The sequence below is a fragment of the Papio anubis genome, chromosome 8, assembly GCF_008728515.1.
Source record: "Papio anubis isolate 15944 chromosome 8, Panubis1.0, whole genome shotgun sequence".
NCBI classification, from domain to species: domain Eukaryota; kingdom Metazoa; phylum Chordata; class Mammalia; order Primates; family Cercopithecidae; genus Papio; species Papio anubis.
The window spans coordinates 3,071,144-3,086,127 of NC_044983.1; the positions used below are offsets into that span (position 1 = coordinate 3,071,144).

General features: G+C 38.9%; 1 protein-coding gene across 5 annotated transcripts in view; it reads right to left on the reverse strand.

Annotated features, from left to right (window-relative positions):
• The window catches only part of CSMD1 (CUB and Sushi multiple domains 1), a 2,034,404-nt gene that overhangs the window by 212,644 nt on the left and 1,806,776 nt on the right, over window positions 1-14,984 (reverse strand). For all 5 annotated transcript variants that reach the window (XM_031669914.1, XM_031669913.1, XM_031669915.1 and 2 more), the window contains 2 exons: window positions 7,312-7,430; window positions 1,820-1,889 (listed from right to left, as the gene is read on the reverse strand). In XM_031669914.1, the coding sequence (XP_031525774.1) occupies window positions 1,820-1,889; window positions 7,312-7,430 (189 nt within the window). The remainder of the gene's footprint in view (window positions 1-1,819; window positions 1,890-7,311; window positions 7,431-14,984) is intronic.

Sequence of the window (14,984 nt, forward strand, 5' to 3'; positions counted from 1 at the left end):
TCGAAATGAATTCTAAACGGAATGTGAATAGCTCACAGGACAACTTGAAGGCTATTTTGTGGCCTTTAAAATGGCTAATGTTCATCCATATAGAGCTGACCACTTTCTCCTGACACACCATTTGGCAGTAGGGCATGCTTGAGGCTGACTGTCTGGAGATAAGTGGGTTCTGAGCACCCCCCCAGCAATACTTGAGTGTTGGAAGACTGTGGGGAACAATAAAGACAGCACCCCCAGAAGTGTGACTATTATAATGATCCCTGCTCTCTGATATTCATTCCCTAGCCATTCTTTAACTGAAATTCTTGAGTGTCTACCACGTGCTGAAGGTACAGAGGTGAGTGGTGCATATCTCTGTCACCAAAGCCTTTGGGGATTGTAGAAGGGCAAATTAAAGAGCGATATCATTAGAGCTCTGCAGGAAGTAAAGTCAGGCACATGGTGGTGGTAGCCCAGGGTAGGGATGACTCACTGCACCTGCAGGTGGGAGCCCAGACAGCATTGAGGAGAGGACACTCTCTCCAGTGCAGAATTCGAGAGGGTGACTAAATCCTCCCATAAATATTTTAATGTAATATTTGGAAAAAATCAAAAGAAAGGCAGAAAATGTATGATGAACAAGACATGGCAAATTTAAATAAAGACAAGATCGGTACTGCCGATATTTCCTTTTGCCTCTTTCCTGCGATAAAGCTGGAGTATGGTTAAATACGGGAGCTGTAAGTTAGGATCCCATGGAGATGATAATTTAGGAGGGGACTGTGCCATCTTAAAGATGGGGCATTGGTGCTAAGAATCGCAGGGCAGGACACACTCAGGTGGAAGGGGTGACAGAAGTGAGAAGTCACTTGGATTTAGGGAGTGAGGGAGAAATTTAAGGTAACACCCAGATTTGTTGTTTAGGGAAAAAAAGAAAAAGAAAAAGAAAAAAAGCAGGATACTGCTAATAGCATTCTCAGAGGAAGTAGATCCAGGATAACAACAATAGGTTTGGAGAAGCCAATCAGTATGTGGGTTGGGGGTACGGAGTGTTAAGTAACTAATGATGATCCTGCTGAGACAGTACCTGCAAAGCTGGATGGTCACTTGAGCTACAGGTAAAGATTTCTGAGTTGGGCTACAACAAATAGGTGATGGGTGAAGCTGGGGGCCTGAATGATGGGGAGCAAAGTCACCCTGACATCACCAACCTTTGTATTGAGGGACTTGTGATCATCACCTACAATGCCCCTGGAATCATTAAGCTCCCATCACATCATCTATGCTAACAGTTTAGCGAGTCTCAAGGCATTAAATACGGGTCTGGAAAGCTTTTTCCTAAAGAAGTCAGCTGATTGTGCCTCCGTGAACTCATCCACAAGATAGTCACTGGGCTGTTTCCAACATGAAATACTCCATCTCTCCATGGGTAATCTGTCATTCTGAAGTTTGTTTCTGGGAACTTGTTTTTCTGAGGCTAAAGGTCTATACAGAAAACTACTCAGATTTTCAGACCAGCTGCATTCCTTCTTTGCCACAAATTAACAAACTGGCCTTCTGACACGAATGCCATTTTGGTGTAGGGCCTTGAGCAGGCAGTCCTGTCTCTGGTCTGTGCGGGCTGACCCAGACACACTGAGAAGACGGAGTTGCTGCATTCTGTGGGGAGGGTGCAGGTTACACTCGTCATTCTGCTCTACTGAATTATGTGCTATTATTATATAACACATGTTTTCAAATTAAGAAATTGAGAAGTGCATCCTTTGATGCCCAAGAGTAGAGCAGGCATGTTCTTCCTAGAGTGTGCACAGCAGCAGAGTTACAGAAGGTGCATCCTTACCAATGCAGAGGGGAGACGGATAGTTCCAACGGCGAACAGTCCCTGGCATACAGGAAATGTGGGAACGGCCCTGTTTAAAAGGAAACAAAAGAAAATCCATATAACTAAAATCAGAGCGATGAAGGATTAAGTGTTTGAGAATATCTGCACTTTTTCCTTTCCTAATTATAAATATTTTAAAATGCAAAAATTGTGAAATCTGTTTTTACTAATGATTATTAGTGAGTCACATTTGCAACCAACATAGAAAAGTATCCATTTTCACCGTGTTTCTTTCTATTAAAAACAAAATCTTGCAATGTTCTTTTGACCAGACCATAATTCGACCCAGCTCCTTTCTTGATACTTAAAGAAGAGTATTGAATTGGGCAAAGTATGCGTTTATTAAAAAAAATTTTTATTATACTTTAAGTTCTAGGGTACATGTGCACAACTTGCAGGTTTGTTACATATGTATACATGTGCCATGTTGGTGTGCTGCACCCATTAACTCATCATTTATATTAGGTATATCTCCTAATGCTATCCCTCCCCCCTTCCCCTATCCCATGACAGGCCCGGTGTGTGATGTTCCCTTTCCTGTGTTCAAGTGTTCTCATTGTTCAATTCCCACCTATGAGTGAGAACATGTGGTATTTGGTTTTCTGTTCTCGTGATAGTTTGCTGAGAATGATGGAATAACAGACAAACAGAGAGCCAAATCATGAGTGAACTCCCATTCACAATTGCTTCAAAGAGAATAAAATACCTAGGAATCCAACTTACAAGGGATGTGAAGGACCTCTTCAAGAACTACAAATCACTGCTCAATGAAATAAAAGAGGACACAAACAAATGGAAAAACATTCCATGCTCATGGATAGGAAGAATCAATATTGTGAAAATGGCCATATGGCCCAAGATAATATATAGATTCAATGCCATCCCCATTAAGCTACCAATGACTTTCTTCACAGAATTGGAAAAAAACTACTCTAAAGTTCATATGGAACCAAAAAAGAACCTGAATTGTCAAGACAATCCTAAGCCAAAATAACAAAGCTGAAGGCATCACGCTACCTGACTTCCAACTATACTACAAGGCTACAGTAACCAAAACAGCATGGTACTGGTACCAAAACAGAGATATAGACCAATGGAACAGAACAGAGCCCTCAGAAATAATACCACACATCTACAATCATCTGATCTTTGACAAACCTGACAAAAACAAGAAATGGGGAAAGGATTCCTTATTTAATAAATCATGCTGGGAAAACTGGCTAGCCATAAATAGAAAGTTGAAACTGGATCCCTTCCTTACATCTTATACAAAAATTAATTCAAGATGGATTAGAGACTTAAATGTTAGACCTAAAACCATAAAAACCCTAGAAGAAAACCTAAGCAATACCATTCAGGACATAGGCATGGGCAAGGACTTCATGTCTAAAACACCAAAAGCAATGGCAACAAAAGCCAAAATTGACAAATGGGATCTAATTAAAGAGCTTCTGCACAGCAAAAGAAACTACCATCAGAGTGAAGAGGCAACCTACAGAATGGGAGAAAATTTTTGCAATCTACTCATCTGACAAAGGGCTAATATCCAGAATCTACAGAGAACTCAAACAAATTTACAAGAAAAACAAGCGTTTTTTTTTTTTTTTTTCATTCGGCAGAATTTATAGCTTTTGGTCTAAAAAAAGGTAGCTTTGGTGGGTGTCTGTGGTTACAAGCCACATGACTACCAGGGTTTGGCAAAGCACTGGGTCAGTTCTTCCTGTATCACAGAAAAAGGAGACTTCACGTTCATCATTTTCTCACTAGACATCCTCACATGTCACATCAACCTGCCTGCAATGAAATTAACCCTCATTACTTAGGGTCTCTTTACCCTGTAAATATATGAATTTTCTATGTTCTACTTTTAAAAATCTGTTCTAATCTTTCTCATGGAAAAAAAAAATCAAACAGTAGAGGGTTAAATTCAAAGATGTTTTGTGCTACCATCTCTTTCACAATAAAAGAGAAGTGATCCATGAGACCCCTGTGTGTGGTCTATTTTTATTCTTTTTCCTGATTGTGACTTGGTGGCCTTATCAGCCAGGTTTGCTTATCTCATAAATTTCCATTTGCCACCCACAATTGGCATAGAGGCAATTGAAAAACAATTTTTATGTTAAATAATTCCAGCCACACTGGGAAGGCATCAAACAAGCATTTGCACTAATGCAGTTATCAATGGCAAACCGATTCCCTAAGCTCTCAAACATTTCATACTCAATCCATCTGCCACAAAACTAACTTTCTCATACCTCTTGGTATTTTTAAAAGTAGTTACAGTAAAGAAGACTATATTTAATTTTAAAGAAGATATTCCAGGCAATTTTGTGCTGCTGGCATTTATACTCTGTGTATCCCCATTCTCTGATTCATTAAATTATCCTTATAAATTTCCTTCTGAAATAGGGATAAACATAAAGTTCAAAAGTCTCAACAAATTTTCATCAGAGACTACCAATAAAATGATCATTTATTACCAATCTAGGTAATATTCTGCTATTGATTTTGGTATAAACATTTCAAATGAGTGATTCTAGCTACAAGTTTTCTAATAAATCAGAACAAGAGAGAACCCTGTGCATTTATGTACTAGTTTTTACCCCAATGGGAATTTTTTTTTTTTATGCTTTAAAAGACCATGAAAACAAGTTGAGAGAAGATGGAAGTCATACATCATTCAATATTCAGCATTTACTTTCAGCATGTGATGTCACGGCAGGCCCCTGAATCTCGCGAGGCATATATATTTATAGACACTCACGTGTGAACTATGCCAGGAACAATGCTTTTCATGACTAATATGTAATTGAAGCATCTGTTGTTCCAAATATATTAATGTGTTAGTAAAATTGTCAGTTGTTAGCAATTAAAAAAAAAAATCCAGAATCCTTTTTTGCTCATGTGAATGGCAAACAGCAGCTTGCAAACTCAAAGCCTGGCATTGTTTGTAACAAAGCAAAGAAACACAGCTTAGTTTGCACTTGAAAAACAGAGCTAATAAACGGTCTGTTGGACTGTGCAGAAGTGCATCCACAGGCCTGTGTCCCTAAGCAGCATATTCAATAATCCATTATAAGAAATTTCTCTAGTAAAGAATTATTTCTAGTTTCTTCTCTGAGAGCCATCATAATATCACTTGTAAAAGAACACAAAGTATCACCATGGGGTAGAAAGAAGATGAACATCCATGAGCAAGGGCAAATATTAAAGTGTGGGAATTTGAGGGAGAATAGAGGAAACATGATATTTACCTGATTTCAGGCCATTATAAAGCAAGCCCCAAACAAGGCACAAAAACAGCATGTCAGTATAGACTGAGGTGTCCCTCTAAATGAGACCCTTGGGATATGAAAGATAATTTTTTTTTTTTTCGAGACGGGGTCTTGCTCTGTCATGCAGGCTGGAGTGCAGTGGTGCAATCTCAGCTCACCGCAACCTCCGCCTCCTGTTTCAAGTGATCCTCCCACCTCAGCCTCCCAAGTAACTGTGACTACAGGAATGCGCCACCATGCCCAGCTCATTTTTGTATTTGTTGTAGAGGTGGTGTCTTGCTGTCTTGCCCCGGCTGGTCTCAAACTCCTGGATTCAAGTGATCCTCGGACTTTGGAATCCCAAAGTGCTGGGATGACAGGTGTGAGCCACTGCACCTGGCCTAGGATAATTCTTTCTACCATATCATGTGGATCAGAAATGTTGTGTCTTAAATATTCAGCCTGAATAGCCTGAGTGTGTTTGGTTACAAACTCATTGACGTAGCTCAACTTTCAGGAGTGCCTACTCACTATAGTTTCTGCTACAGAGACTCTCGTTCTGCTACCCATCTTTTTGCAGAGTTACAACAATTATTGTGGCACCCACCAAGGTGGTGTTATAATGTAAGTTGTAGGTTTGTTCTTAGGAAGGTGGCTTTGTACATTGATATTGGTTTCTAATAATATCAACAATAGTTTTCCTTTACTAAAGTGTGCCAGTTATTTCACAGATATTTTCTCTAAGCTGAAAGCATACATCACATGGTACCCATGTCCCACGGTTGATCAAGAGTAGTGAGATTTTGTATATAAAGCACTTGGTAATGCACCCCTTTAGCATTCAGTATTTGCCAGCTGCTGTTCTTGCTCTTAACTTGATTCAGTGCTACACAATATTTACCCCAATGTATGTGCAGAAATTGAATTCCACGCAATGGTGTTATTTCACTGCTGTAGTGTTACAAGTCTGCATATAAGAACATGGCTGAACAATTTTCCTTTAAAACCTATCAGTTTCAGTGTCATTATAAACAGACAGCTAAAATATTCGATTACCTGAATTAACTGAAGAGCTGGAATGTCAATCGACACATATGTCTCCTGACTTTAGAATACACATGTTTTGGTTATCAATTTTTATTGCTGGCAGGGAGAATTATATAATAATTATACAAAGCAATAGAAACTATTCTGAGAGTAGGCTTACTCATTACTCATGGTTAAACTAGAAAATATTAATAATAAATAATAAGAGAAAAATGATTAATCTTGCCATATATTAGATTATAAATCATTCATCAAAACTTTTATATAAAAAACTGTTGGCTGGGTATGGTGGCTCACACCTGTAATCCCAGCACTTTGGGAGGCCAAGGCAGGTGGATCACCTGAGGTCAGGAGTTCGAGACCAGCTTGGCCAACATGGTGAAACCCCCATCTCTACTAAAAATACAAAAATTAGCCGGGTGTGGTGGCAGGTGCCTATAATTCCAGCTACTTGGGAGGCTGAGGCAGGAGAATAGTTTGAACCTGGGAGGCAAAGGTTATAGTGAGCCAAGATCGAGATCATGTCACTGCACTCCAGCCTCGGCAACAGAGCGAGACTCCCTCTCAAACAAACAAACAAAATCTCTTTATATAGACGATAGTAAAAGTTCATTTAAAAACTTCTACTTGATAGTTTTTAAAACTTATTTAATCAAATAAGTTTATCAATCTAATTTATCAAATCTAATTTATCAAAATAAAATATTCTGATGCCTTATCTACCTAGCCCAAAGTGGGCATTAATGATGACTTATACTGAATGATGAGAACAGTGTGCTGAGTAGGACACGCACATTCAGAAGCAGATTCAGTTGCTGGCTGCCAGGAGAGGACTTTCAAAGAGATGGTGTTGATACTTTGTCCCTAGAATGCTCTGTGCATAGTTATTGGGAACACATACATGGTGAAATAAAATAATTGTGAAAAATCGAATGCTTAGCTTTGAAAGAGTCCTTTATCACTTAAAAGCTGGTTCCAAACGGTGATGAAGATGACCAACATGCATGATTTAATATGAATAGTATGATTCACAAGCTAAGTGAGGAAAACCAAATCCACTTTCTGGGTACAAAGTGAGGGCTTTGGCTTTAAGAGAGCTGCACAAAGATGACCGTGTGTGTTAATCCTGAGCACTGAGAAGAAGGATACCTGCAGGGTGTACCCGGGCTCGCACTGGAAGGAGAGCACATCGTTCACCATGTACCGATCTCCAATTTTGATGCTGTTGCTGGGGAGGGCTGGTTCTTGGCATGCAGCGAGACCAACAGCTAGAAATGCAAAGAAAAATGCTGGAAGTTATATGATGTAAACAACATTCTTACCATTTGAATAACCAAAGTTTCTTTCTATTGCTCTCCTGTAGAAATGAACAAAGACTTTAATTCTTTCTCTTGTTATTCTACCAAGAAGACTTTGAGTACCTTTAAATCAGAGCTATGAGTTAATTCTTAAAAATTAAATTATCTCATTTTTATTACACAGTGAATCAAGGCTTTGGATGTAAATAACAAAATTTGTTACTTCCACATTGAGTATAAAAGATCCCAACTTCGATATATACATATTGTAGAAAGTCTCTTCAAAAGTTGTGTTTTTATGGTGTGTAAAACTCCAGGATATCGTCCTCTCACTTTTGTTTTTCAAGCATACTTAGCAGTCTTTATATATATTAAAAAAAAACACTTATATGTGAATCTGGGAATTCTGTTCTTCTACAAAAAAAAAATGAGAAAAAATATTTTATATTCAATCTATCTCTCTTTCTCTTAAAGATAACAAAAAGGATCTCATGAACAGTCTGTTCTTCATTAAACAGAAACAATATTTACAGAACCTAAAGCTGTAATCCTGCACTTTCCTAGATGAATTGCATTCAATTAAGACACTCACAGATTTTTAAAAGGCATCATATAGTATTGGAACTCAGCCTAAAGTATCAGATAAACGGAACTCTAAAACACTGAAACCTCTCTGTGCAAATCCTTATCATAAGAATAAACAAGATATGCAGACATCGTATTTTGTAGAATCAAAAATTGATTTTGGTTTATCAAAAGGTACAAACTTTCCATTATGAGATAAGCAAGTTCTGAGGATCTAAAGTGTGCAGCACTGGTGTTGATGGATATATTAATTCATTTAATTTAAAAATGCATTTGAAATGGTGCTAAGGACTTGTTGAATACGAATAATTTATTCCATTATTCTAACATATCATGAAGAAATAGTGGAGAAGGGCTTCTCTAGGTAGGCCGGCTTCACATTCTTTATGTGGCCTTGGATTCATATTTGAGTTCTTGTACTTCACACCAACAGGAGTGAACTTATCAGATTACTTAATTGACTCAGACTCTCAGAAAGGAAGCTGGGGTGGAGGAGGTGAGTAGGACTTTAGTTCATCAGAAGCAAAAAAAACAAAACAAAAAATAAACAGCAGGAGAACAGGTCCACGCAGGGGCAGCCACATGCTAGTGGTCCCCAGGCACAGCGAGGATGCAGCTCCCTGCACTGCCCATGGGGCTGGTCGCCACACAGGGCTCTGCCCTGAGGCCAGTCAGTTTTCTCTGCTCCATGCCTGCTCCGTGTCTCACCAGACTTCACTTTCAGGAAAAAAAAAAAAAAAAAAAGCAGCACAAGTGCAAAGATGAAGTGATTAAGAACTTCAAAACCAGCAACCACCAAGCACGAGACCCAGTGTGACTCACGCAGTGTCCACTCAGGAAGCAGCTCTGGGTCATAGCTACGGAGTCAGCACCAAGGCCAAGGGAAATCCTGGGTCGTCCCTGCATGGCTGTCACCGTGCCAGACACATTATACTAACTCCGATCCCCACTAGACCCTCATAGACAGGCTCCTTGTGTCTAATATTAAACAAAAGGCAAAGTGAAGTCCTCCTGGCTGCAGAGTTGCACAGGCTGGTGTGTCCGTGTATATGAACCTGATATCTCGTGCGTGGTGAGCTAACAGTGCATTTCCTCTACTGCCTTGATGTTGGAGCCTATAAGAGATACGTCCATCAGTGGCGACCCCAGACCTGCTGAGTTGGAGGCAACACCATTCCAAATCCTTCATCAGCTTGCTGAGTGTTTCTCCAAATCTGAGAGGGTGAAATGGAGATAGAGAAGTGTCTTCATTTTACAGTACTGGGATTGCTCATTTGAGAATCCCATGCTATGGAATTCAGGTCAGAAGGGAAAGCACTGGTACATAAACTAGCTGAGAAGTGTCAAGCCACAGAACTCATTGATTCTGTATGGAATGAGTAGGTATGAGGAGTGCCATGAACTTTTACTAAGTTGAAATAGATTTTTCCTTAAATGGCTGTATTTTTAAAAGTATAAAATACCATAAGCATTAAGCAGTAATGTATTTTATTCCTACCACAGATTTTTAAGCCATTGGGGCTTTACATAGAAGATAAAACTGCTAAATATGAAAAAATATATAAAATCACTTAGGCCTTTAACTTGTTTTACTAATGTAAGTCTAAACTCTTTTGTTTTAACTTTAGAATATAGATTACTACATTTGAATCCCATCCTTTCTTTGCTACCACATATTAGCAAGGTCATCTACCATTCATCTCTGAGTTTTTTATTTCCCCCTGAAAAAATGTGTACTTAAAATACTAACTATATTTCTAACTACAGTAGAGAATACTAAAAATCTACTTTAGGGTGATACTAAGTCATCATCATTCTGAGATACTTCAAGGACACACCAGGTGTGACACAGAAGGAAGAATATCGATTATGGAAACAGGTTCCAAATATAAAGAAAAAATATTTTGAAATGAAAAGTGAAACATTACAATTCATATTAAAGTCTAGTTACTAAACTTGCATGTTTTACCTATATGATGTGTTTTTATTTATTATATGTTGATTTATATGCAGTTATTATGTATTGATTTATTGTCATTTTTTCCTTTCTTGAATTCTATTCAATTGATCCTCTGGGAAAAAAATTTGCATTTATATCTGGCCATTCAGGAATTATAATTAATTTATAATTATAAATAAATGAATAAAATAAAAACACAAAAAATACCATTTTGACCAGTGTTTAATATGGCCAGACTCAGGAAGCAGTTCTATGCAGAGCACAATATTTGAAATGTAAAAAAAAAAAATCTTTTCTTCTCCCTTTACCAGTGTCACTATACATCCAGTATATGTTAGAAGCTAAGAGTGCAAAGAAATAAATACCTGGTATGTGTAAGAATATTTTTTAGCAATAGTATTTAAAGCTGCTAGTATATCCATCCAGAAACGGAGTGACAAAGTGTGTAAGTGATTGATATGATCAGAGCCCAAGTACTTTCCATACGCTGCATTTCGCTCATAAAGATGCACTAATTCGCCTGCAACTAGGAGTCATTCAAGTCACTGTGAGAACAGTGTTTTTTAATTTTTTTATTGCTCTGCCACCCAGGCTGGAGTGCAGTGGCGCAATCTCAGCTCACTCAGCGCGATCTCTGACCTGGTGATCTGCCCGCCTCGGCCTCCCCAAAGTGCTGAGAGAACAGTATTTTTTTGTCATGGATCAGGGGAAAACACCGCAGACATTTTTATGTCGGTAAAGGTGTGTCAGATGCAGGGGCAGAAAACAGCTGGGCTTGACAGACAGGCAGAGGTGGGGATGTTAAAATAGGGCAAGAGTGGAGCACAGGCGAGCCTGAGCTTTTTAGGGATGGGGTGAAAGCTTTTGAGAGAAATCAACCAACTACAGAATGGACCCGAAACAGAAAAGCCAGAACAGAGGTGGGGGAGCGTAGACAGTAACATAGGAGACAAGGCTGTGAACCTTCCGACCTTTAGGGGACAGAAGGTCGTCTACTGACGAATTTTTGGTACAGAAAAAAATTAGACTGTTTATATTCATTCCCTGTATTAGTCAAAATGTGAAACAAAGATGATATGATAGAAAGTAGGCAGGGTGGTGCTTCATAATAAATACGAACTGTATGGAAGGTAAGCTTGAGTCCATACATGTATACATAATTCTTTTTAGATTTTTAAAAAGAATTATGTAGTTTTTAAAAAAAGAATTTAAAAAAGAATTCTGTATGATACTTCTTATCATATCATCTCTGTTAGGCCGGGCATGGTAGCTCATGCCTGTAATCCCGGCACTTTGGGAGGCCGAGGCAGGCAGATCACCTGAGGTCAGGTGTTCAAGACCAGACTGACCAACATGGCCCTGAAACCCCGTCTCTACTAAAAATGCAAAAAGTAGCTGGGCGTGGTGGTGTGTGCCTGTAATTCCACCTACTTGGGAGGCTGAGGCAGGAGAATCACTTGAACCTGGGAAGCAGAGGTTGCAGTGAGCCAAGGTCGTACCACTGCACTCCAGCCTGGGCAACAGAGTGAGACTCCATCTCAAAAAAATAAAATAAAAAATAAAAATAAAAGGAGAATGCTAATCAACAAATCTCCCTTTCCTGAAGCGTTTTAGAAGAAAGATGTTTACATTGATTGAAACTGATCTCTCACATTGTCAAGCCAGAGGTAGCAGTATCATATAAATAATAGGCAAACCTATAGAAATACACATTTATAAGCTATTTATTTAGACACAAAAGATAGGTATCTAGTAAGACATATACAAATAAAAAGAATTATTCTTAAGGCAGACTAGAAAGAAGTCATAAAACATAACTATGATAGGAAAATTCTAGATTAATTTTCCAGAAGCAGAGATATCTGGGAAAAAGTAAGCTGTCATATTGTTTAGCAAAATTTTCAAGAGAAATAATTTCTACTTCTTTCAAATCATAGCATACATATGCTTTATACCATAAATGATAATATATCATATGGGAAAAGGCAATGTTTCTTTAAAAGGTGGTTCACAGAGCCGGGCACGGTGGCTCACGTCTGTAATCCCAGCATTTTGGGAGGCCAACGCGGGTGGATCACAAAGTCAAAAGTTCCAGAGCAGCCTGGCCAACATGGTGAAATCCCATCTCTACTAAGATCACAAAAATTAGCCAGGCGTGGTGGCACGTGCATGTAATCCCAGCTACTCGGGAGGCTGAGGCAGGAGAATTGCTTAAACCCAGGAGGTGGAGGTTGGAGTGAGCCGAGATCGCACCACTGCACTCCAGCCTGGGTGGCAGAGCAAGACTCCACCTCGGGGGGCGGGGAGTGGGCGGGGAGGGAAGGGGAAGGTGGTTCACAAACTATTAGGTTGCCTATCACTTTTAATGGCAAAAACTACACTTATTTTTATGCCAACCTAATACATAACTCTGAATTCCCAGGTCCCCTGATTAAATGTGAAGACAACATAAAGGTAATTCTTGTGCAATCTAAACATTTAGAAACGCTTAAACAAAAAAGAACAAAGCACAGGCAATGGGAAAGGAGGTAAGTCTTATATACTGTAGTGTTTTATATAATATTATCCATGGATACATTTTGTGTTCAATTCCAATGTTAAAATTTGGACATTTACAAATATGCTTCTAAGTAAAGTTGCAATTAGATGTAGAATGTAGCAAAAGAAGTTTTTAAACCCCATGAATATAGCCTATGAAAGCAAAGAATATAAAACACAGCCATTAAGATGAGTGTCCTAATTTGACCAAAAATAGTTTAATGGCTTCACCTACCACTGATCATAAAATGTGAGCATTAAGAATCAGAATATAACAATAAGCCTCATCAGGTCCCTGGAATTTATTGTAGCCATTTTTCTTTTTTTTTTTTTTTTTCAGACGGAGTCTCGCTCTGTCGCCCAGGCTGGAGTGCAGTGGCCGGATCTCAGCTCACTGCAAGCTCCGCCTCCCGGGTTCACGCCATTCTCCTGCCTCAGCCTCCCGAGTAGCTGGGACTACAGGCGCCCGCCACCTCGCCCGGCTAGTTTTTTGTATTTTTTTAGTAGAGACGGGGTTTCACCGTGTCAGCCAGGATGGTCTCGATCTCCTGACCTCGTGATCCGCCCGTCTCGGCCTCCCAAAGTGCTGGGATTACAGGCTTGAGCCACCGCGCCCGGCCTATTGTAGCCATTTTTCTAAATCCATCAGGCAAAATTCTGAGAGGAGTTTGCTTAAATCTTCCAAATGAAAATGATTTTAGAACACATGATAAACATGCAATTTTAATCAAATACTTAGAACAGGACAAATGGGACTTTTGTAGATATTACAAACTGAAATGACCTTGGGCAATTTTTCTCAATTTTGCATGACTGGTAGAGTGTAAAGTTTTCAAACATCACAATTAGAAAAAAAAAAAAAAGATATTTCAGACAGACTAGAGAGCTCAAAACAAAAAAGTTGATAAACAGAGAGTGAGGGAAGCAGACCCAAGTGAAGAGATTAATAGAGGAGTAGCATGAAACAGGGTCAAAAAATCAAAATACAGGCACGTACAGATACCTGAGTATTCAACACCCAGGTAGACCACGAACACCATGTGGAACATAAGTGGTTATTCTCCAATTTTGAAAAGAAAACAACTTATTGGCTATAGTGTTTATTGTAATTAACTAAATAATTATTCTTTGGTACACAACACGCAGATGAAAATTCCTCTTTTTCTAGATGCACGTAGGTATGGTACACCCTAACACAGAGGTGCTGATGATTATTTTTATAAACTCTTAATTTGAAAAATTGCATTAAAGTTGAGATAATGTGCTGAAACATGGGTGAAGAAAGAAACCAAGTCACCCAAGAAGACATCATGTGAGCCTGACAATGGATGAAGTAAATGTCAAATGCCATGATTATAGACAACTATAAATGTGTACCTCTGCACCCAGACTTCTACGCCACAGTGTGTAAGGAGTCAGTAAGTCTTCATCACACACAAAATAATCCATACAGAAAACGCCATTAATAACATAGTACCTTAAGAAAGAAAATAAACTACTGTTTAATTTATCATCTGGGAAGTTCAGATTGTTTGTAGAGGTAAAAAGATTTTGTCTCATCTGTAAACTGTTGGCAGCTTTGACATCTACCTTAAAAGCTATTTCTATTATTTCCACTTGTTACATCCTATAGTCTCTTCAAAGCATAAAGGAGTGCGTATCTGGTGTCAAGGGAAGTGACAAAATACCTTTGGGGCAAGTAAAATGTTCTCTCTCTCTCTCTCTCAGGGGTTCACAAATTATATCAGCATTTTACTGGTGCAGAGAAACTCTGCAGTGATGAACTCTCATCAAGTTTATTTAATACATGGTTTGCAAAATTTCTCTGGTCACAGGACTATTTTGGTCTACGCACCACCCACCAACAACCTGGATCAGTATCCTCATTCATGGGCAGATGGTGAGTAATGTATTCAAGGTCATAAACCAGGAAATGACATAGCCTGTCTATTACACATGGATAGGAATCATGAGTCTCAGTGAATTACGGACTCCACCCCAAACAGTACAGGCAAGTTGACATGCTAGGAGAAACTACAGGGGAAAAGTTTCAGGACTTTGGATTTGGCAATGATTTTTTGATATGAGACCACAGTTACAGGCAACAAAAGCAAAAATATACAAACGTGACTACGTCAAACATGAAAAAGAAAACAATGGAGTGAAAAGTCTACATTCTGCTGCTAAGTGAAATAAGCCAGTCACAAAAAAGACAAATATTGTATGATTCCACTCATATCAACTATCTATAGTAGTCGAAATCATAGAAAAAAAAGGTGGAAATGTGATTGCCTAGGCCTAGGGGTAGCAGATAGACAGAATTAGTGTTTAATGAGTGCAGAGTTTTGCCAGATGTGAACATTGTAGAGATTGGCTACAAAACAAAGTGTGTATACTGAAAACTACTGAATTGTACACTTAACAATAGCTAACACGATGTC